Here is a 24261-nt window from a genome sequence, read left to right on the forward strand (position 1 = left end):
TATAGCCCAACTTGGTTCCAACTTTGGGCGAATGCGTGGCCAATGCCAATTGCGATCCAAATACATAGACAAAACATGGCATCATTCATTCTTCATTGGCTTTCAGTTGTGCCAACCAAAACCAAACAAAAATGACAAATGACAGGTGACAGCTTTTTGACATTTCTGGCTTTTTTACGGTGTCTGATGGTGTCTGGAATCTGGATTTTTGTTTATGTGACACGTCAAGGAAAAATAAAAGTTATTTGGAAATTCTGGGATTTTGACAGAAATGTTTCGTGGTTTTAATAATAGATAATAATTAATTATGGCGTCTTCTAAGGACAAAAAGACTGAAGTGTCCCCAGCCACGTCTACAACCTCAGTCAAGTCGGCGTTCCTGGAGAGATCCCCATCGGTGTCGTCGAGCAGGGAGGACAAATGGCCGGAACTACTATTGTCTCGACCAGAGAAATCATATTTTTACAGTACAAAGTGTAAGTACATACTCTCACTAATCCATATCTAATATTAATCCTATTTAAATGCTAACAGTCTCGTTTTGGTGCCTTCTGCTAAGTTCATTGCAATCTTATTTTTGTGAAGGTGTCAAGCCAATGCCTGTTAGCACTTGAATGAATTAATAAATACGAAACAGATAGACACCTGGCCGGCCTGTCTCACCTATTTGCAGCTCATCTGCCTAACCAATTCTGGTTGGACAAAGACGATGGACTTAGGCTACTTTTTATCCTGGAAAACTAAAGAGTTCCCATGGTATTATTAAAAAACCTAAATCTACATCAATGAAATCAAATGCATACGTGAATATATCTATATTGACTGTGTTCATTTTTGTTTGCTATATATACTTTTGAAATTCAATTATTAATCTGATTTATACAAAAGGATCAAAGTGCTTGCATGCTGATTGCCGAAGATTCTTTTTATCCCAGGAAAAATAAAGGGTTTTCACAAAATTTCTAAAACTGAAAATATGTGTAGTTTTATAATTATTTATTGATTATTTTCTATTAACATCCTGAGGACAATTTCTTGTATTAAGTTACTAAGATTTGAATATTTGATTATTTAAGAAATTGAGACTGCCTAACAGGAAAGTATTAATAATATAAATATTTAATAAAAGTACAGAAAATATAATAATTCAAAACATAAGACAACCTTATCACAAAAGTGATCTCTTCCAGGCAACTTATCAGACTATTTAAGTTATTTATAAAAGTGACTGCCAGACATTCAGAATCAGCGATAGATTCAGTTGACTAATCAAAGATAGCAGTTATTTTTAGTACAGAATGTTAAGAAAGGTACGATCAGCATCAGTTATAAAGAGCTCTAGATAACATTTGGAGTGGATGTGTCTGTGTTTGAGTATTTCTTAATAGAGTAGCAGATAAAAGGTTGACTGATAAACCAATCCTGGGTTATATTTTGATTAATCTATTGAATAATACTACTAAGTATCATAGAAAAGTTTGATCTTGATTGATCTGATTTATTCAGTGATACTTAATAGTACCTATAATCTATTAAATACCACTGAATGCATTAATAAATAGCACATTGTGTTTGGTAATACTAAGCTACACATTTAGTATCACTGAATAGATTGATAAATTACCCACTGTATCTAAGGCTCAAGTTCAGGGTGTTTTTTTCAAAAATATCACTAAGTTTTTGAAGTCAATTTTCTTTATATTTGAAACTTGGATATGCTAAAATTCCCCTTTCCCTCTTTCCTCTACTACTAAGTTAAATAGATAGTTATCATTTTCTAAAACATTGTCTTCTGCCAATATATCCACTGCTGGACAGAGGGATTTCCACATGCCAAGGTCTTGTGCCATCTGAATTCAGCAACTGTCTTCTATCCACTTGATGGAGTGTCTGCAAATGCTGTAGTTTATGGATGAGAGGTCACTGGTCAAGCACCTTGGGACCCCAACATCCATTGTTTCTTTGAATGTCACACAACTTAGGCAGATAGAAATAATTAGAAGATGGATTTTTTGTCAGGAGTGAGGAAAAGTAGGAGATTAATTTAGAATTCTGGGACAAAAGTTATTGTAATTGTGTTATAATGTAGTTGTAACACATTTAAAAACTCCTGATTTATCCTCCTCTATCCTCGCATACAAAGGGTTGTACAAGATATTTTAATATTTTTATGTGCAGCAAGTTTATGAAACAGTGCCACCTATATGTGATTTAGTAAATAATTTTTTTTGTAAACACATTAATATTTTTTGTGATGTAACCACAAATTCTCTATTTTCGGATTTGTTCCTTTACTTGTACTATAAGACTCACCTACCTACCAAATTTCGTGATTCTAGATCAATGAGACTACCCTATAGGTTTTCTTGACAAACACGACGGACGGACGCACAGACAGACAGGCTACAAAGTGATCCTATAAGGGTTCCGTTTTTCCTTTGGAGGTACGGAACCCTAAACCTATCGGGTATTTTTAGCTGACCTAGAATCATAAAATTTGACAGGCAGCAATGTCTTATAGCACAAGTAAGGGAAAAATCCGAAAACCGTAAAATTTGTGGTTACATTACAAAAAAATTAAAGTGCTATTTTTTGTACAATGGTAGGAACCTTCGTGTGGGAGTCCGACTCGCATGTGACTGGTTTTTAGGGTTCCGTACCTCAAAAGAAAAAACCGGAACCCTTATAGGATCAATTTGTCGTCTGTCTGTCTGTCTGTCTGTCAAGAAACCTAGGGTACTTCCCGTTGACCTTGAATCATGAAATTTGACAGGTAGGTAGGTCTTGTAGCACAAGTACAGGAATAAATCTGAAAACCGCGAATTTGTGCTCACATCATTTAAAAAAAAAATTAAAATATGTTTAAATTTTCAAAGTAAGATAACTATACCAAGTGGGGTATCATATGAAAGGGCTTTACCTGTACATTCTAAAACAGATTTTTATTTATTTTTATGCATAATAGTTTTTGATTTATCGTGCAAAATGTTGGAAAAAAATACCCGAGTACGGAACCCTCAGTGCGCGAGTCTGACTCGCACTTGGCCGGGTTTTTTTAAGAATGGTGTGATATTATGTGGTGTCTTTTTTTACTTAAGTATATATTTTTTTATTTACACAATATTGTAGGTACAGGAATTAGTTATACAAAGCTACTTTCAGCATCTGTGCAAATAACTTGCTAAAATCTTTGCCAGTATCATTTAATCACGTGAAGAAAGTGTTGACAACGATATAAAATAACAAAGTGTAGGCTAACCACACTAAAAAGCTAATGTCAAGAAGTTCCCACGTGCTACATCAGATGGCAGCACCTTTTCGGAGTATTGATTTTCTCCCCAACACTTGCTTGTTGAAAAATCAATAACACATTCTGATTGTGCTGGAAAACCCATTAGCGTGACATTGTCCTTCGAGGTGCTTTCTTGTGATCAAAATAACAATTAGTAAAATTGTGATTACCTGTCGTACAAAATATACTAAAGCTCAAAGGAATACGGGAATTTTCGTTAAGCCCTGAGTAACGATGTATAAACAAGAGTGAACAAAATTCACGATATCGTGTGTGGTATTTCGCTTCATAGTTATTTTGCTGCTTTATTATGCGTTCTCTAACTGCGGTCCGCGGGGTGGAACCCTTGCCTGAGTTGGGCTTAACGTCTGGGGCCCAAGGGGAAGAGAACCCCGATGCGGACATGGCCGGGGCGCAAGACACTATTTACTTGTGCAACTTCCGCGTGTCAGTTGACGGAGAGTGGCTCTGTTTGAAGGAACTGCACGATATGGAGATGCAGAACTCCTACACCGCCCAGTCGGATAACGGTGCAATTACATCTCCAGATGATCCTATGCATTCTTTAATGGGTAATTAATTTTATTACTGCGGAAGTCGTTCGCATTTATTGTTTGATGACAATCGCAGTCGCGTTGGTGATTTATTGCGACTAAAAAAAATCATTTTCCCACTGTTCTGTATAAAGTTTATCAAACCGGTTTTTAAATATTTGACGCCAAATATTAATCAGCGAGATTATAATCGTAATTATTGTACGTATATAATATTTTTTACGATGTAATTTTTCCAAAGCACAAGAATCTTTTTTTGAACACTAACATATTGAACATAATCTTCAGTCATCTACACAATCATATTATATCAAATTGAATACACTTGCTACATCAAACTGATGCAGGTTTTTAAATTTATATTCGTTTTGCAGCTCGAGACCCAGTAGTGATAGAGCGCAGCAATCTCGTGAATATCTCGAAGCTGATTGTGAAGGAGCTAATTGAGCAATCGCTCCGATATGGCCGGATGCTCGACAGTGATCATCTGCCGTTGCATCACTTCTTCATTGTTCTCGAGCACGTCATGCGTCATGGACTCAAACCTAAAAAGGTACCCAATCCACTTTCCTGTGTGTACACTTAACAACATCTACAACCTATTTCCATTAAGTGCTCAATTTTACGACGTAAAAACTGTGTCGGAAATCCGCCACATTTCCTTCAGCAAAATGTGTTACCCAATTAAATGCCATAACTGCAAAGTTTAAAAAAAGCATTTTTTGGATTTTGTATTCTTGATTCCTTCATATAACTGTTAAGAATATTTTAAGGGTTTACTTGGTCCGAAGAAGGAACTATGGGATATTCTTCAAATGGTTGAAAAATATTCACCGGAAGCAGCCGACATTACAGCTAGCATCAGGGACTTGCCCACTGTCAAGTGAGTATATTTCGTGATATTTCAATGTTTCTTCCACGATCTGTGTTTCCTACAAATTACAATCCCGGTATCGTAGACGTAGCGCGTACCATTGCGCTGTAATGTATGGAACTGTATGAAACATGGCATACCGCTTGCGTGGCGTGAACGTTCACGTAGACGTAATACGTGCAGTGCATGACAAATTTTAAATATTGAATGCAATAATTAATAATAATTTGACATGTTTGTTACATTAAATAAATTCAATAAATTTTGCACGCCATGCTTGGCAGAATATGAGATTCCACATAATATTTAAGACCAATGTACTCGTATATTATACCATATTCTAGCAAATAAACACTTCTTATTCTTATGTCTACGGATTCATGCGCGTCACTACGCACGTGTCACGTGTACGTGCTGCGTACGCAATTGGTGTGAATCGGCCTTAAATACGCATCTTCTAGGTAAACGCGTCCCATCTTAGGCCATGTCATCATATTCCATCAGGTGTGATTGTCGTCAAGCGTGTGCTTATAATGAAAAAGAATAGCCCATTTTTTGGTCAAGGTTAATAATTTTTGTTGTGCATGAATTACTGAGATTATTTCGTGTTTTTATCGTATTGTTTTTCATGGCTGGTAATGAATGTCAACCTTGACGAGTCAGTGTAATAAAAAAGTGTAAATTAAAAATTTATAACACCCCCGACAAGTGAAGGTTACAGTAACTAGAAAAGACCTGATAACTTTCAAACGGCTGAACCGATTTTCTTGGACTATTCCGCGCCTACGATCCAAAGTATCTGAGTTTTCCAAAACATCATTTTCAAATAAGTTTCAAATAAATAATTATGTATCTAGGCAATGCGGGATCTTGACAGCTTGACATTTGTCAATTGACATAATATTATGAACCTAACGGTTATCTAACCTTCTTTTCTACAAGAAAACTAGAAAAGAGCTGATAACTCTTAAACGGCTGAACCAATTTTTTTAGATTATAGCTAAGCACACTCTCGATCAAGCCACCTTTCAAACAAAAAAAAGTAAATTAAAATCGGTTCATTCGTTTAGGCGCTACGATGCCACAGACAGATACACAGATACACACGTCAAACTTAGAACACCCCTCTTTTTGGGTCGGGGGTTAAAAATAAAGTGTATAGTGTAAAGGACATAATTATTTCATTGCATTAAAAAAAATTGAGCCAAAGCTTCTTTGGCCTTTTGGGAATTTCGGGATGGCCGACCTAAACGGTAAAATTTAAAATAACGAACGAACGCAGCACATTGGTTGTGCATATAATGAGTGAGCGAGATAGTGTACAGCTTCGCTTCTGTAGTAATATGTCCCACGACAGTAATATGTTCTAGTATGTTCCGTACCCGAAGGGTGCCTACGGGCTACGGGACCCTATTAGTAAGCCTCCGCTGCCTGCATGTCCGTCCGTCTGTCTGACTGTTCGTTTATCTGTCAGATGGCTGTATCTCTTGAACCGTAATAGATAAAGAGTTGAAATTTTCACAGAATTTGTAATTTCTATTGCCGTTATTATGTATAACACTAATAATGACCGCCATGAAAGTAAAAAAAAATTAACGAATTTTATTTCTTTTACAATGGTACGGAACCCTTCGTGCGGGAGTCCGACTCGCACTTCACCGAACTTTATATTATGTTGTATTTTAGGACCGCCATGGGTCGCGCTAGAGCCTGGCTACGTCTAGCGCTGATGCAGAAGCGCCTGGCGGATTACCTCAGAATCTTATTGGAGCATCGCGAGGAAACGCTCGAGGAATATTTTGAACCGCACGCATTGATGCTAAATGAGGAAGCTGTGATCATAACGGGATTACTTGTTGGCCTCAATGTTGTTGATTGCAATTTATGTGTGAAGGTAAGTGTAGCATCTTGAATGCGTTCTTAATGCCTTATGTAAGTATTCGTATTTTTTTATGAGTACCAAAAAAACCACGACTAGTGTTTCCATCTGTAATCAAGGACATCGTCCACGGCGTCTTTTTGTAGCGATACAGAATTGTGGCTACGTGGACGCAGGTATACAGGCCAGCAATACATCGCTACTGTATCATGATCTTTTTTCAGTTGTATCGCTGCCTGTCTCTGTCATCATTCCGTAGTTTTGTGTGTAAAAATGCATAATTTCAATAGAAACTATACTCGTCGAGACCTAATTTCCGGTATTTGATTATAAAAGCGTATTTAAAATAACCTCGTAGGAAGAAGATTTAGACAGTCAGCAAGGCGTGATAGATTTCTCCCTGTACCTCCGTGGCAGCAATTCCTCCAACGATCTGACTGGCAATGGGAACAATGGCAACAACGAACCGAAGCAGCGCCACATCAACACAATGCTGGACCAAAAGAATTACATTGAAGAGCTCAACAGACATCTCAAGTGAGTACATACTATCACACGAGATGAACAATGCACCATATTTCATGTTTTTAATTTATTTAAAAGGTTTAAATTTTTGCCATTTCATTTAATTTTCTTAAGATTTTATCTTTATTTCTTCAATAGCGTTGTTTAACACTGACATTAATAGATGATCTTTAGCTAAAAAAAAATACACATAAGTTTTAGCATACAGTCTCGACTTTCATTTTGTAAATCTAACTGTGAATATATTTGTTAATTACTTATTAATGAAGTACACTGTACTGTAATTAATTAATGATATCTGATAAGGTATGGATTTCGTCTAACTATTTCAGTATCAAGTGGTATTAATTTACTACTAAAACGCGTTACCTAAATACATGTATTCGTAAATTACAAATCCTAAACTAATGTATTCATAATGAAAAATATTTTTTCGATCAACTTGGCGCTTGGCTCTCATATGATGATGTGACCTAGCAGTTTAAATCGAAGCGTCCTAACCTGGGCAGTTTGAACTTAGGCCCTAATCAGTTCTTTAGTTTGTATGAGACATTGTACAGGAACTCTTTATAGCTTGATGCTAACTAGCTACGATCGGAGCTGATAAAGTTCTAAATAAATCTGAGCGGAAATAATAACCTAAGTTAATCCAACCGAGAATTGAATCCAAGACCTTCTACTTATAAAGATCAGTGCAGTGCATGATTGTGTTTGTCAAAACTTCAAAAATACTTCAAAGTTTGTGTTGAGTTATGGGAATAAACGACAAATGTATTTTAGCGCCACAGTGACAAATCTTCAGTCCAAAGTCGAGGGTCTGACCACAACGAATGCTTTAATGAAGGAAGACTTGGCGATCGCCAAGAACACCATGATTCAGTTGGTAGAGGAAAACAATCAGCTAAAATATGCTTTAGGTGAGGCCCGTTTCCTTTTTGTATTTTTTTTATTTTATACAAGTTAGCCCTTGACTGTGCTCTCGCCTGGTGGTAAGTGATGATGCAGTCTAAGATGGAAACGGACTAACTTGGAAGGGGTATAGTGGTTTTATTAAATCTACTCTTGATCGGCTTATCGGCGGTACGGCTTTGCTGGTAGAGTGGTAACTAGCCAAGGCCGAAACCTCCCACAAGACTAGAACAATTTACAAATTATAAATTACCCCTGCCGGGAATTGAACCCAAACGAATGAAATTTGGTTTTTGGTAGGAACTTATATCTTTTCCTGCTTTATCTCTTTCCAATATAGGCTGGTACCTAAACAGTTCTTTTAATGATATCTATTTAGTCAATAAAATATCGAAAAATATAATTTCAGAAATTATTACGTTTTTTATAATGTGAAAGTGTTATCTTTTTGGCTCTAGCGCTGAACAGATTAAATCAAAAATAAATATAGAGTTAGCGTTCTTTCTGGTGACGGACTTTATTTTATTCATTTAGGTCGAAACAGTTATAAATATTTTTATTTTTCAATGTATCCCATAGAAAAATAAAAATTAAGAAAATATTTATTAACAAGCGAATGTAATTCATGAATTCCTAGACAATAATCTGAATTTTTGAGGTGACAAACCAAAATTATTCGGAAGCGATAACCTGTTTGCTATAAACACCAAACACTCGGAAAACTGTGTGAAAATCGCTTCACACAGTAGAGTCTGCATTAGATAAGACACCTTGCAATACAATGACTCACGACCTTTTGAGTTTAGTACCGCTTAGTAGGCATAAGTATGCTGGTCTCGTCGCACGTCACTTTATCGTCACCTTCATGAAAAAACACCGTTATGCGATTCGCGATGGGCAATTCAACGACAAAGAGTCCGAGGAAAAAAGTGAATTGGGCGAAAAACTGTGAGCTATTTTTGATACGCGATCCGATTTCGGATGTCCGTGTTTATTTGCGTGCCGTCTCAACACGTGCGTTTCTTTTTCTGTTCAGGTCAGGACATAACCAAAGATAGCAGGATGAAAGTGATGGAAATGCAAGCCGAAGAGGAGGTATGTTTTCATTGGTATTCCTATCGTAATGTGACCACGCGGTATATCTATTGTATAAATAGGTACGATTTGTTGCTCTATAGCTTATCTTTTAGGATTTATGGAATTTTAATAATACGAAATATTTGCCCAGATTAATTTGATCAAAAATGCATATAGTATTTAATAATATTTCGTCATCAATTTTTTAGTTCTATCAAAAAAAATACGCAATAGTTCCATATCCATACTAATATATAAATGCAAAATTGGGTATGTCTGTCTGTCTAATACGTTTTCACTGCCCATTTGTTCAAGAGATTTCGACAAAATTTGATACTGAGTTAACTTACATCCCGGGAACGGACATAGGTTACTTTTTGACCCAGAAAATCAAAGAGTTCCCATGGGATTTTTAAAACCGTATATCAAAGCAGACAAGTCGCAGGCATCATCTAGCGGTTACATAAAGGTTTAAGAGATTAAGTTGTTATTCTACTTAATCATTATTAAAGTAGTAGTTGGTATACTACGTTAAAACATTGGTAGTTCAACGCCATCTAATCATCGATACTTATAGATAGTTTTCCTTGTCGCATACACTTGAAGCAATAATAAAAACATTGTGCCGTAGTGTGGGTGATGTGTTGATGACCTCATCGAAAACAATAATTATTTGCTGTCTAAGCAATACCGTTACTGCGAATCTGATTATCATTATGCTTCTAATAATTCACTTAAGACGCAGACCAATAATGTTTGCATTTATTTAAGTTTGACTCTACATTACACTATTGTTTTAACATAGATACAAGGTGGTTTGTCGATGTCCTTTAAAATCTCTTCAATTGTCACACTTAATATTATAAAGGCGAAAGTTTGTGTGTGTGTCTGTATGTTTGTTACTCCTTCACGCAAAAACTACTGGACGGATTTGGGTGAAATTTGGAATGGAGATAGATAATATTCTGGATCAGCACATAGGCTACTTTTTATTACGAGATATCCCTATATACGCGATTTCGAAAAACCTAAATCCACGCGGACGAAGTCGCGGGCATCAGCTAGTAGTCTAAATGGGGATGATGCCTAAGTCAAAAATAAATTATTTCTTAGTAATTATTAAATAGAGGGTCTTCCAAAATTCGTAAAATCCACATTCGCTGCTAGTTTTAAGTTTGTTAACCATTTAAAATTCTCGATTCAATTAAAAAAGTACGTCAAATCATTTTTATTATAATAACTAGCTGACGCCCGCAACTTCGTCGCGTGGATTTAGGTTTATCGAAATCCCGTGGAAACTTTTTGAATTCCCACGGGATTTGGAAATGAAATTGGAATTTTCCGGGATAAAAAGTAGCCTATGTGCTAATCCAGGATATTATCTATCTCCATTCTAAATTTCAGCCAAATCCGTCCAGTAGTTTTTGCGTGAAGGAGTAACAAACATGTACACAAACTTTCGCCTTTATAATATTAGTGTGAATCATCAATATAGAATCGTGATAATGACATTTTCGTAATTTTAAGTAAATAGTCTAATTACATACACTAGTAGATATAAAGATTTTTTATTTCAGGAGAAAAGAAGCGTGAAAAGTAATACCTCTGATAAATATAAGCATGAGAAGGAGTCTGAACTGGGTAAGACTTTGGATGAAGAGAGGAAGAAAAATTTGGAGTTGCAGAAAGAGTTGGATTTACAGGTATCAGTCTTGTAACACTGGATTTACTGTAATGTAACATACAAAAGTTTTTAATAAAACGCATCAAAGGTATTCTTATTTAAATCTTCAACTAAATATTAGACATTTTTTTAGACATACTGATTAGATGTTGCGCCTAATTTTTATTTGTACACAAACTCTAAATGGCACCTCTAAAAGTATTGTTATCTCTTTCATAAGCGGACAAGGACAGCACTATTAGGCCAATCAATTTAGTTTAGCTTAGAGACAGGAATAGCCGTATTATTTTATACTAGCTGATCCGCCTAGTTTCGCTCGGGTGAAATTTGTTATACTTACCAATGAAAGGATGTGAAAGAAATTGTTAAAATCGGTTCAGTAGTTGCAGAGTTTATCGGTTACAAACAAACAAAGCTTTCCTCTTTATAATAAGGTATAAATAGAGGTTAGGACGTCCGCCTTCTAATCGAATGTCGGGAGTTCGATCCCGTGCACGCACCTCTTGCGGAGTTATGTGCGTTTTAAGTAATTAAATATCACTTGCTTTAATGGTGAACGAAAACATCGCGAGGAAACCTGCATGCCTGAGAGTTCTCTATTATGTTGTGAAGTCTGGCAATCCACACTTGGCCAGCGTAGTAGACTTTGGCCAAAACCATTCTCACTCTGAGAGGAGACCCGTGCTCTGTAGTGAGCCGGCGATGGGTTGATCATGATGATGATGATTTGGCATCATACAAGTTCTTGGTCATATTTCACGTGATATAAACACAAGGTTAATGTAGACTTGTAAAATGCACATTGTGACCTTCCGAACGCTTCTACTCTCGAATCCGATCAGCCGCAAAATAGGTCAACTCTATAAATGTTACTTTATTTATTGTTATCTTTATTACATCGTATATGTAGTTTATATAACATTTTCAATAACATCACTACGATTGTAAGCCACTGAAACAGACATTATACAAATACGCTGGAAGAGGTGTGCCATACAAAATGTCAATTTTTTTTCGATTACGTTTTTTTTCTTTTGCAAACTCTTTTTTCTTGAGGTCTATGTTTTGGAGAAAACAAGAAAACCGGTTTTCAAAAAAAATTCAAATTTAGTCTTTATATCACTTTATTATGAATTGAAGTCTGTTTTATTTCGAAATAACTGCCTTTCATTATAGTTATTTACATTTTAACTATACGTTAATAATTTCGATCAGTTTCTAGCCTTATATATTTTATTGATATTTTAGGACACTCGATTTGAATTTATTAAACTGCAAAAACATGTTAAGTATCGGATTCTGACCAAGCTAATTTTAAACAATAATCAAAAATTTGTGTAGGTATATTTTGTGTACATAGGTATACAGATAATTATGTTTATAATTTATTTTTGTCTTTACAGATATCGTTGAAAGCTGAAATGGAGGTCGCTATGAAACTCCTAGAGAAAGATATTCACGATAAGCAGGACACAATAATTTCTCTAAGGCGGCAACTTGACGATATCAAACTGATAAACCTGGAAATGTACAAAAAGTTACAGGTAAGCCATAATTGTAGCATGTTTCGTTTGATTTTGTACCCTTTGCCTAAATCAATTAGCACAGTAGGTTAGACGAATGCTTCTAAACCCTGAATATCTATGACATTGAGATTGTTCCATTGCCACTTACTTAGCTGTTCAGGTGACAGCTTCGCTAGTGGAGAATTTGTTATTTAAGAAATTCGCCAGGGAAAACCGGCCAAGTGCGAGTCAGATTCGCGCACCGAGGGTTCCGTTTCGGGTATTTTTTTCCGATATTTTGCACGATAAATCAAAAACTTTATGCATTAAAATAAATAAAAATCAGTTTTTCCTTTTGAGGTAGGTACACGCTTAAAACAGAATTAAAATTCTTTCAACATAACACAGATTCAATAAAACTTAATATTGCTATACTATCTGATGCCCGCGACTTCGTCCGCGTGGCTCTAGTTCCAATTTTGCCCACCTGAACAGATAAGTTGGCACTGTACTATGCGTGAAATACATTTGTGACGTCAATTTTGTTTATATGCAAATCTTTCACTTCCACATTAGACATACATAGTTTTCGATAAATAATTACACAAAATGACTGACAGACGGCAAAAAGTGTCCGTGAAATTCCGTCCAAGTATATTTTTCGTTTAATATTGTCTTAAATAAAATAAATACAGTAACTATACCTAAATTCTGCCCGCAACTATTGTAATGAAATAATCTCAATTTCCGTACTAGCCTGCCTGATTTGTTACGATAGTGATATACCAGCAGCTTTGTGCGCAATTCCATTTTGATATCTTCTCACAACTTGAGACTGTCAAGTTTGGCGCCACAATTGCAATTATTACAAGTAAGATAAAATTTTAATGTCATAGAAAAGGGATCCTGAATTACATGCTTTGCCTAATACTGATAAGTCCATAATTGCATATATGTAGTTCCTAAAAAACTTATGAAAGCAATTTATGTGTGTAAAATTATCTCCGGAAAAACGATTCAAATAACTTAAACCACAAACATTTAAAGAATTAAATATTTAAAGGCTACGAAAACGACGTAAACGACCAACGTATGCGTCTATTGCATTACTAGAATAGGTTTTCTACTTTGATACAAAAATTAAGTTATCAAAATTGACTCTGACGATTTTAAGATAGACAATACATTTTCGACATTCGTGCAACATGCAATCAGTAATTAGTTGCATTACAGTTTCATACATTTTCATGGTTCGATGTATATAAATATCTATTACTAACTATTCAGTCACATTACATTACAACATTATTTATATACGCTTGCTTGGACAATGTCAAGGACCTAAGGAGATAACAAAAAGTATACTTTATAACCTTGAGTTTTACAACTATTCATGTTTTATTTAGAGTGAAACATAATAATAGTATTAGATTAATGGCATTAGCACAACACAACAGCTATCGTGAGCACTCCTTTTGCCTCTCCAACAACTATCAAATCCAAAACACATTTTTTTTTTATTTCCCTTTCAATTTTATCAATAAAATTTGTATGCTCCAGTCCCAAAATTATAGTGATAAAATCAGTGAACATGTATTTTATACACGCAATCATACACACACCTTTGAAATCAAGGTGATTCAAATCGGATCATCTCTAACCACACCGCCTTATACTACGCCCCATTAACTAATTTAGTACCTATAGCAAGGGCTATTTCAAACAAACATCGTGTTCTATTGAGCTGTTAAATTAGTATGACACTGGATATCAAGTTGCACCAAAGTTCAAACGAGTTGTAGCCTACGAAAATTTTTGTTTAGAATGACCCTTCTTGTACATTACTACATAGATATTTACTCATAATACCTATGCGTTGAGATTCAAGACGCCCGGTACACAGTCAATCTAGATCATCATCTCAGATCAATATTCAAAAATCGCAATGCGTCATGGTTATTATTTAACTACTAAATGATACCTGCAATTTCGCATGGATTAAGGTTTTTAAAGATCCCATGGAAACTTTTTGATATCGCCGGACAAATAACCCAGTCTTTGCTGTCGAATGGTCTGGTAAAAAAATAGCCTGTCACTCTTGAGTTCTTTGACTATATCCACGCAAAAAATCTACTCCCCAAAGCTACTCTATTGCGAAGTGATTGAAAGACAAACTAACAAACAAACAAACTTTCTTATTCATAATATTAGTAGTGATAGTGATGTATAGTGCGCAGGAAAACTGACGCGACGTTCAGTCAAGGATAGGATCGGACTAGATATTTTGCGATCTGACGTATCGATCCGTCAATCTGCAACAGAAAATCTATGATGAATCGCGATTTTTGCGGATCGTGATCCAGATCAGGTTGACGTGTGTACGAGCTGTTTATATTATTTAAACAATCTGCAGTTAGAAGCCATTGCCCCGCAAAGGTTCTTTGTTAGATGTGGGTGCTAAGCCATCATTGTCCGCCCATGCACTCGCTTTGCCTCGCTCAGTGACTAATTTATGGCTTATAGAAAACGTAAATCATTATGTTTGACCTTTGTTGTTTGCGATGTACTAGACGCTGTAAATTCGAGGCTTTTAAAATACCGTCCTTTCCAACACTAGTTAATTTAATGTGTGTATGGTGTACTTACGCTTATTGATAATCTCGTGCAAGAAATAAAAGTTCCTCTATTAGAGATAAAATTCCATAATGGATGTAATTAAACAAAAATATAACTAGTCTTTTAATTTGGATAAGCTTTTAAACGCAGGTCGAAACAATTACCAAAAGCTCTTACAAATTCCAGCCAAATTATTTTTAATGTCATATCTACAGTTTCAAGTCTCCAATTTATTGGTTTTGCATAAATTACGTGATTAGTAGTTTTAAAACTACTGTTTGATAATTTCCAAAAAAAAACCCGTACTATTTGTACAGTTTACTACAGTGGGTTAACGTTAGAATTTAGTTTCGTTATGGAGGTCAAATCAAATCCTTAAATTGTTTTGTTAGTATCCTTTGTGATCAATAATGTCAAAGCATCTCAAAAATTTAACTCATCGTAAAATATAATGGGTAGTTTTATTTCTTGCATGTAGTTTCCGCTTTTATCGATTACCATGCTTACCCATGAAAATGTATTACTAACATTGGTGTATTCGTCAATGCCGCATTAATCGAACGGAAGGAATGCGAGATGGAACTCACGCAGAAAGGCGAAATGGTATCCAGGCTCCAAGGGAAAGCTGAGCAAATTGGCAAAATACTCCACAACCTTGAAAAATATAACCACTTCCTCGGACCAGACCATGATTTAGTCAAAGCTTTAAAATCGCCCACTAACGATCATTTAGGGGAGAAGTTAGAAATGCTTAGAGCACACAGTAGTCACCAAAAGGGTACAAAGTCGAAGGACGAGGGTCCGCCCAACAAAAAACTAAACCTACAGGAAATACCACCGTTCCGTAAAAATAATAGTTCCGAACAAGTCCGTAGCGCAGTAGAGAAATAAATTTATAGCAAATGGCTTATTGTAAATATTGTTCGAATAATCAAAGCCCACACGGTGATGTTTCTCGTAGCTTTATAATAATTATTATTATTAGATTCACACGATAATAACTAACGTTATAATCAATTACTGTTCCATAGATTTATAAAGAGGATAATAGGATGGCGGAATTGATATCATAGAAATAATAATTATTTTTACTGACTACATAATAGTAAATCCGTCTTATTAGCCTCAAATATTTAGAATAACATGATGCTTGATGAAATGCGTATGTATGCTTTAGTACTAACTAAAATCTTCTATCTCATACCAGAATAGTATTATAATGTATTAACTCAGCTAAATACTGGCTTTGTTTTAGGAATGTGAAAGTTCCTTGAAACATAAAACAGACCTAATAGCCAAATTGGAAGCAAAGACTGAGTCAATGGGCAGCACGATACATCAGCTTGATGAAAAGTAGGTTATACATGTTTTCTTAAGATATGCCTTGAATCGCTCGACGATCAGTGCCTAAAAGATTTAATAGGGTACTTGACGTTAATTGCGGTAATGTGATAATATGACAAGAAATTAAACCACACAATCAAACCTCACACAAGTAGTAGTTGAAAATCTCTATACATAAAATTTTTCGCGTTACAATTGCATAGTAGTATTTTAAAATACAAAACAACTTATAAATATAGAAAAATGTTTTTGAAAATTTGACAAAATATATACGTTTGTTTTCCAAATTACTTGTTCCCTTGATACCTTAGATTAATGATATAATAAATTAAATAAGTATTTACAATGGCAATTATTTGACAATACGAATTGTCTTACCGTGAGTTTGCACTGACGAAACCTTTACATAAAAAAATGTTGAAAACTTTCCTGGCTATCACATAACTTGTTGAATGGAATTTGTTTGACAAAATGTCAGATCATTCACTGATGTTTGACAGTCTCAGATCTCCGAGACTAATGATTACGTCTATGAATTTACCCGATTTCCTGCACGCAAAGTTAACAAAATAAATTGGTAGTCAGTGGGTACTGCCGACAGAAGTGAAAACTTAAAACTATCAAATAAAACAGGGGGTTTTTTTGGATTTTCAAATTAATTGTAGTATCAAGAGCTGTTAGGAGGTTCTCCGACTACAGAAGGCATACTTGACACTCCCATTAAAAAAGGCATGAATAAAATTAACATGTCGGTGATGCAATCTTGAAGTTTTTACACATTCCAAAATCCTCCAATGAGGCTATTATTTTCACTTCAATAATTTATTTTGTCACACGGCGACCTGTCAAACATTCACACGTTAATGTTTTTGGTGCAAACGTAGATAGGTACTAATTCTATATCGATGGTGCAAATTCACGGTTAAAACTGATCAACGTTGGAAAATAAATACCGTGACTTTTTCAAAATAACTAAGTACTTCTTGTTGTATATAACGTCATCCTATAATACGATTTACAAGTTGTTTTCATTATCCAAAAATCGGTTACAGAGTTAATAATTTTAAGTCAGACCTTATGTTACAACTAGTCAAATACCCTATTATAACATAACATGTATTTGCTTGACATATCAATTTATCGAAAGCGCACTTAGGTGTGAGCGATGCACCGCTTGCTAAAATTTAAAAAAAAACTTTTCTTTGATATTGGCAAACCCTCACAATAAAACAGTGATATTTTGATAAAATATATTTTATTACATTATATAAATACCACATGAGAGGCAAGGCGCTAGTATTGCTTTAGCTTATCGTTGCTGTGGTTAAAATATTCCAAAATACTAGTTATAATATTATTGGATCATGTTAAGTTTCTGCTAGGTTTATATTATAATAGTTACTTTCCATTAAGATGAAATATAATTTTCTTCATTAAGAAAAAATATACTTGTAATTCTTATATTATAGCTTTACCTGTGCTAGAGTATTAAAATGTTTTTATCAATATTTAAAATTATTTCTTAGAATCTCTAGCGTTATTAATACCGATGTATTCAGAACTATTACAGAGAATGATACCAAAATAAATTATTATTAGATATTTTTTTATATTTTTTCAGTGATATTCAAGTATTATAGGGAGTACATGTGATCAAATCCATAGAATGATTTGTATTCTTTAAAGATATATTAACTAATTGATCTCATTTTTGTGTAATTATAACTACCCATACCTAATAGAAATTATGATTAAAAGAATTATAATGCGCAATAATGTATTAGCATTTTAGATTTTTAGAATCAATTTAATGTATGAATTCGGTAAACCTGTGTCGGTTTCTTTTATAGTTTTGTAATTTTAAATCTCTAGATTATGTAAAAAAGCCTTCTTTGTAATAAATGATATTCAGTCGCATACCGTATTTCATTTACGAAAACCACAGTTCTGTGCTTGTTTTATTTTGTTTCTTGTGCAGGTTTGCCATTATCACTCTGATTTGTGTTTGCATGACTATTGCCACTAACATTTTTAAACTTATTTTTTAATACAAATATTGTAGGTAGTCGTATTATCCATTTAACATTATTAGCCATATCTCTGAAATCTTTTTCTTTTGCAAATCTTAACCTTCAGTAATCCTTGCTTACATATTAAACCCATATGGTTTTATGTTTTGAATCCTGCGGTTTCATAATTTTTGATATATGTATTTAAAAATTATTTAGCCTTAAAGTGTAGGAAAATCACTATAGGTACCTACTTGATGAAAAAAATTGAAGAATTATTCTGGTAGATTATATTTAAAATTGGTCGTTAAGATAGTACATCGGAACATCTGGTGTTGAATGACCACCACGTCGGATATTGAACTTCTTTTTTGTCACTAACCTAAAGGTTAATTCACGCTACACTATGAACCTGTTGATTAAAGATTAAGGCCCAGTTGTCGCCGAAGTGGAGTGAAAAAATGTGGTCAGTCAAGCAATCAGATTTCGTCATCTATTAAGTATCTGATTACTCGACTGAACACATCTCCTTTCCACTCCGCTTCAGTGGAAACCGGGCCTAGTGGGGACAGTTTTAAATGAACTAATCTATGTTACTCCAGACCGGGTGTAGCATGAGGAGATGCGTAAGGGTGATTTTGTAAAGGAGCAGGATACCTGCACAAAGGTAGTCGATACCGCAAGTAGTTCCGTGTTAATAAATGTCCACGCACATAAAGAAACTGGTTGGAACTGCATATAATTACACAATGCCGATTTATCACATCAAGAATTGGGACCGTAAACCTTCTTTTTATAAAACCACCCTAAAGCATACATACCTCAGTAGACCAGCTGAAGCATGGGTTAGCCTGAATGCAGCTTAAAAGTGACAAGTACTAATGTTATAGGTACCAGCACTCCTTAAAATGCTGAAAAGCATTACCTACCATAACACTTATTTCGATCAGGTAGGTAAATCAATTCAATTGTAAATTCTAAATTGCGTCGTAAGTATGTGTTATCTTTGAATTAAATTAGGTGTATTCCAAATTCATTAAACTAAAAGTGATCAATGGATATGTCGGTAATTAAAGGACTACTTGTATGTTTATTTTCAACTCCGACAGACTTTTCCAATCAAAAGGTAACAAACATTGCAAAAGCGCATGCACACACAGTTTATATAAACTTAGATATACATAAATTATATTATTTACCTAATTGGCATTGCAATAACAGATATATCTTAGTTGATAATTCTGCAACTGTTCACGTGAATAAAATTTAACTCCCAAAAATACTAACTTCTGATAAAAGACGAATTGCATAGTTAAGAAATTATGAGATAGATTTGATTTTAATAATATCAAAACTTGCAAAAGCTAAGTTACCGCTATAACAAAAGCACAGGTTACAGGAAGATAAAAACGCTCGGAAAAACCTAGAAGAGAATTCAAGGTCCTTGGGGCAAAAGGCCGCGGCCGCTGAGACCAGGGCAGTCGCTGCAGAAGGAGACCTGCGGATAGAACGTGAATGGCGGATATCTTTACAGGTATAGCCCTTATCAACATACTTATTAACAGAAAGCTTTAACCACTGGGAATGAAAGCTAGAGATTTTGCATGTGGACCACCAAAGAATAATCAGCGTTCGAGAAAAGCCGGAACAGGTCAACTAGTTTAAAACAGTTAAAAAAGTAGGTTTACTTCACTGGTAGAGAGTAACAATTCGATGAACAATATATTAGAAACTAGAGAATGCCCGCGACTTAGTCCGCACGTAAGGTTCTATTTTTTTGAATCCAGTGGAAGTCTTCTATTTCCCTGACAAAAATAGCCTGTGTCCGTTCCCGTGATGCAATCTATCTCTGTACTAAAAGTCAAAGTTAAACGGATGAGTCGTGAAAACTAGCAGATCGACACACATACACCCGCATTTATAATAATTGATAATATGGATAATTGAATCGAGGGGATTTCCTTGTCCCAAAAAAGTAATCAGAAAACCTGCTTACCACCAAAACAACCCAATATGTTAGGTAGATAGAATAAAATGTACCTTGTAAGGAGTGACAAAAATCTCTGATCAGTATGAAATGCCCTTTAAATAACTAACTAAACTACGAACATTAGAAAATAAAGAATATCTGAACTATTTTCTATCTGAATCATCATTTTACTCACATGGATCGAATTTAAAATTTTGCCTGTAACGAAATAAAAGAGAATGGCAATATTCGGATTTTCCGTTTATAATATTATCTAAGTAATATAAAAGAACATATCTACGGCATCTATCAGTTCATCACAACCAATCATTTCAATTACAGGAGTCAATGATGCGGGATCGTGATAAAATATCAATACTCACACAAGAGGTGGAATCTCTTAAATCTATAGGACAGGTAATTATTACAAAATGATATCATTTCTAGATCTAGATAAGTTTATAAATTTTATAGTGGTACTGATCGCAATTAGATGTGAGAGTATTCACATCCTGTCATCAAGGACAGACAAACTTAATTTAATTTAAAATGTCGTTTTAAACCTCGTGACGACTTCGTCTGTGTTGGTGTTGGCTGGCGGGTGTGCTCTGCCTTTTTGGAGTGTTTTTTTTTTTGTTAAAACTGACTGGAAAGTGCTCTACAAGGGTGCCGTGCGTATGTCGGCGAGTGCCGGCACAGACGGGGTCCATACTTGTATAGTTTAACTAACTTGTAACAAACTACAAACTTGAATAATCTTTGTAAAGCCAGACGAGAGAGAAAAAAAATACCTCGTGACTTTTGGTGCCAATCTTGAGCATCATGTTTCCATCCTTTTTCAATTTTCCATCCTTTTTTAGCAATATTAAAAAGAAAAAAGATGCAGATACTTATTTTAAATTTAATTTAGAGAAAAACATCAGAATCGACGCCAATATTGGTATTAAGGGAAATATTATTGATTTATATCCTGCATTTTCTAGAAATATATAGCACTTCAAGAGGAACAGCATCACCTCAAGGTGCAGTACACTGAAGCTCAGAAAACTCTAGAAGAAGTTGGAGCCACCTTGTCTGAAAACAAATTGCAACTAGCTGAATTGTTAGAAAAAGAGGCAAAATCTACCGAAGAAACACCCAACTGGACGAGTGACAAGGACGCAGTAGCTTGCGCCGCATGTGCTAAGGAATTTACCATTGCAAGGAGAAAGGTATTAAATAACATTTTTTAAGACTATTATTATTTGTTTGTAACCCAGGAAAAATTGCTTATTACCTCTCCTAACCTAATTGTATATTTTAATGTTTATTACAAAGGTATGTATTAGAAGGTAAAACTTCTGTAGGACCGTTGTTTTTTGAAACTCGATGAAACTAAAAACCGACACTAAAGAGAGATAAACACATACATCTATACAATTTAGCTTGCGAGAGAATGAGATAGAGTATATTATATAGTAGAGTATAAGTGTTTCGTGGTGATTTGCAATCTCAATATAATATGTAGAATAAAACGTAAATAATTTTTAAACTTGATAACATTAACAATATGATAATATAATAAATAAACCCTACAATTATTATGCTACTCTTGTAAAAAAATTTCTTGCGTGCAATTTCACTGTTTTGTTTGCCAGCTTCTTCTTCTATTTAAATAAAAGGAAAAGTTGACCGACTGACTGACTGATCTATCAACGCACAGCTCAAACCACTGCACGGATCGAGCTTGGCATATAATATATATAGCTATTATGACGTAGGCATCCGCTAAGAAAGACCTTTTGGAAATACAACCCCTAAGGGCGTAAAATAGGAGTTTGAAATTTGTGTAGTCCACGTGGATAAGTCTCGAGCATAGGCTAGTATTATATACAGGGTGTAATCAGAACGCTAGCTAAAACGAAGGCAGGCGATAGAACTGATGATTACTGATAAGATACGACAAAAAACCCTGTTTTTTTAATAATTCACAATAGATATATTGCAAATAAAACATCTGACTGACGCTAGAGGTCAACGAACTTTCCGTAAATAGGTTACTCGAGAAGTCAATACCGCGTCGAGGGTGGGACATTGACCCGAGTTTTGCACGATATACCTACAATGCGGGTTTGAAATATACTAACTCACTAAAATTACAAGATTATAGGCAAATGGTTATTGGCATTGGATAAGTTTTTGCCAGCGCTCTGGTTACACCCAGTATACATACATGTTAGAATTGCTCATTTAATTACATTTATATTAATTATTTATTTTATTATTTTATTTATATTAATTATAGGATTTATATTGATTACAGCATCACTGCAGAAGATGTGGCCACATATTCTGCGGCGCGTGTAGTGAAAAAACAGTTGCTCTGGTCGGCAACACGAAACCTGTCCGTGTTTGCGACGCATGTTTCGCAGAAGTCAGACTAACGTAGTAAGTACTACTTGTAATCAAGACTGAAGAGATTTGACTTTTTGTTATGAACAAAATTAAATCAAATGTTGTATAGAAGCAGGTGTTACTTTGCGGAAGTCCATGATAAACAAGGAACCAAAAGCTTAATTTGCTATAATCCGCTAAACCAGATAAATCTATATGGTACCACGCAGCACCACACATCCCACAAGTGTAAATTGAAAATTTATTATACCCCCGACAAGTGAAGATTACAGTAACTAGAAAAGAGCTGATAACTTCCAAACGCCTGAACCGATTTTCTTGGATTATAGCTAAGAACACTCTCGATCAAGCCACCTTTAAAACAAAAACAACTAAATTAAAATCGGTTCATTAGTTTAGGAGCTACGATGCCACAGACAGTTACACAGATACACACGTCAAACTTATAACACCCCTCTTTTTGGGTCGGGGGTTAAAAACCACTCGACGTACGTTTCGCCCCGACACCGGAGCATGCGGAGCGGATGTAGACCTTACAGTGCCTAATTGCAAAGTACATTGTAAGATTGTTTTGGGATCTGTGTGATGCTGCGTGGTACCATACAGATATGTCTGGTTTAGCGGATTATAGCAAATTAAGCTTTTGGTTCCTTGTAAAAATTAAATAAATTTTATAATGGTTTTTTTTAATCTACATACAATATTATGTTGCAGTATGCAAAATAAAACATCGTGAATAGTTTTTATTTCGATAAATAATTATGTAAGTGCCTATTTCCTTTTTATTAAAAGTGTTCAAACCCAATTTTAACTATATATATTATTATGTATTCTGTCTTTTGTATAAATAATATCTTACTTCAAAATAATAATTTATTTTATTTCCATGAAGTCCATGTTATAATAGACTATTAAATAAATAACGAGTGCTATTACATATACGTATTTTACAAACAATATTAATTTATTATTCATGCATTTTTATTTATTTTACGTAAATGAAATGAAATTAATGCCTATTTCTACGCTCTTAATCAAATAATTTTATTATGCACCAGAAAAAGGTGTTGAACTTAACCGTAACTAATTTATTTACGTTTTATGATAATGAGCTATGTCGCGTATCTACTTATTAATGAAAAATACATAAGTTTGATATGTTCTCAAGTTTATTTTTGTAACTGTTTATATGTTCAGCTTCGGACAATTGGTTAAGCGCCATGTATCTATAAATTAATTTTATTATATGTTAAAACATGACGTTTACGGTGCTTCAAACAAATGAATTTCATTAAAATATTGTAAATAATTAATTTTGTTTTGTATAGCAATGACTTTTATTTAAGACATTATACAATTATTTGAATTAACTTATTGTTTTATTTTTCAAACCAAGCTGCGCCATCCGCCTGGTGCACTGCGCAATATAGTTTTTGGAGTTCTAGTCATAAATCGTGTTCCTCGTTTGCTTTTATGTACACGATTTGCACATGGTAGTTTTGCACGTGCGTTCTTATCTCTAACAAGTGACTTACTTAGTTTCAGTTAAAACGAGACAAAATGCCAGCGGCATAACACTGTCTCGTTTTAACAGTGTCTTAAGTCAGAGTAAAGATAAAGTGCACTCTAT

General features: G+C 34.6%; 2 protein-coding genes across 4 annotated transcripts in view; both read left to right on the top strand.

Moving 5' to 3' along the window:
- Positions 1-175: 175 nt before the first annotated feature.
- On the top strand, positions 176-24001 carry LOC123868661 (RUN and FYVE domain-containing protein 2-like). 3 transcript variants are annotated; one of them, XM_045911198.1, is made up of 15 exons: positions 176-476; positions 4221-4399; positions 4620-4729; positions 6407-6614; positions 6958-7136; positions 7905-8041; positions 9070-9128; positions 10688-10813; positions 12198-12338; positions 16171-16268; positions 19661-19802; positions 20580-20654; positions 21221-21448; positions 22540-22729; positions 23301-24001. In XM_045911198.1, the coding sequence occupies exons 1-14, from the start codon at positions 308-310 to the stop codon at positions 22663-22665; spliced, it is 1977 nt and encodes a 658-aa protein (XP_045767154.1). In that variant the 5' UTR covers positions 176-307; the 3' UTR covers positions 22666-22729; positions 23301-24001. The 3 variants fall into 3 exon arrangements, with proteins under 3 accessions (XP_045767154.1, XP_045767155.1, XP_045767153.1); XM_045911197.1 differs by lacking the exon at positions 176-476 and adding an exon at positions 3148-3864; XM_045911199.1 differs by lacking the exons at positions 176-476; positions 16171-16268; positions 19661-19802; ... (2 more) ...; positions 22540-22729; positions 23301-24001 and adding exons at positions 3133-3864; positions 15483-16164.
- Positions 23203-24261, top strand: part of LOC123868668 (programmed cell death protein 2-like) — a 28273-nt gene continuing 27214 nt past the window's right edge. The window contains exon 1 of the mRNA XM_045911216.1: positions 23203-23213. The gene's annotated coding sequence lies outside the window, so the exon portion shown is untranslated. The remainder of the gene's footprint in view (positions 23214-24261) is intronic.

Source organism: Maniola jurtina, chromosome 10 (genome assembly GCF_905333055.1).
Source record: "Maniola jurtina chromosome 10, ilManJurt1.1, whole genome shotgun sequence".
Taxonomy (NCBI): Eukaryota; Metazoa; Arthropoda; class Insecta; order Lepidoptera; family Nymphalidae; genus Maniola; species Maniola jurtina.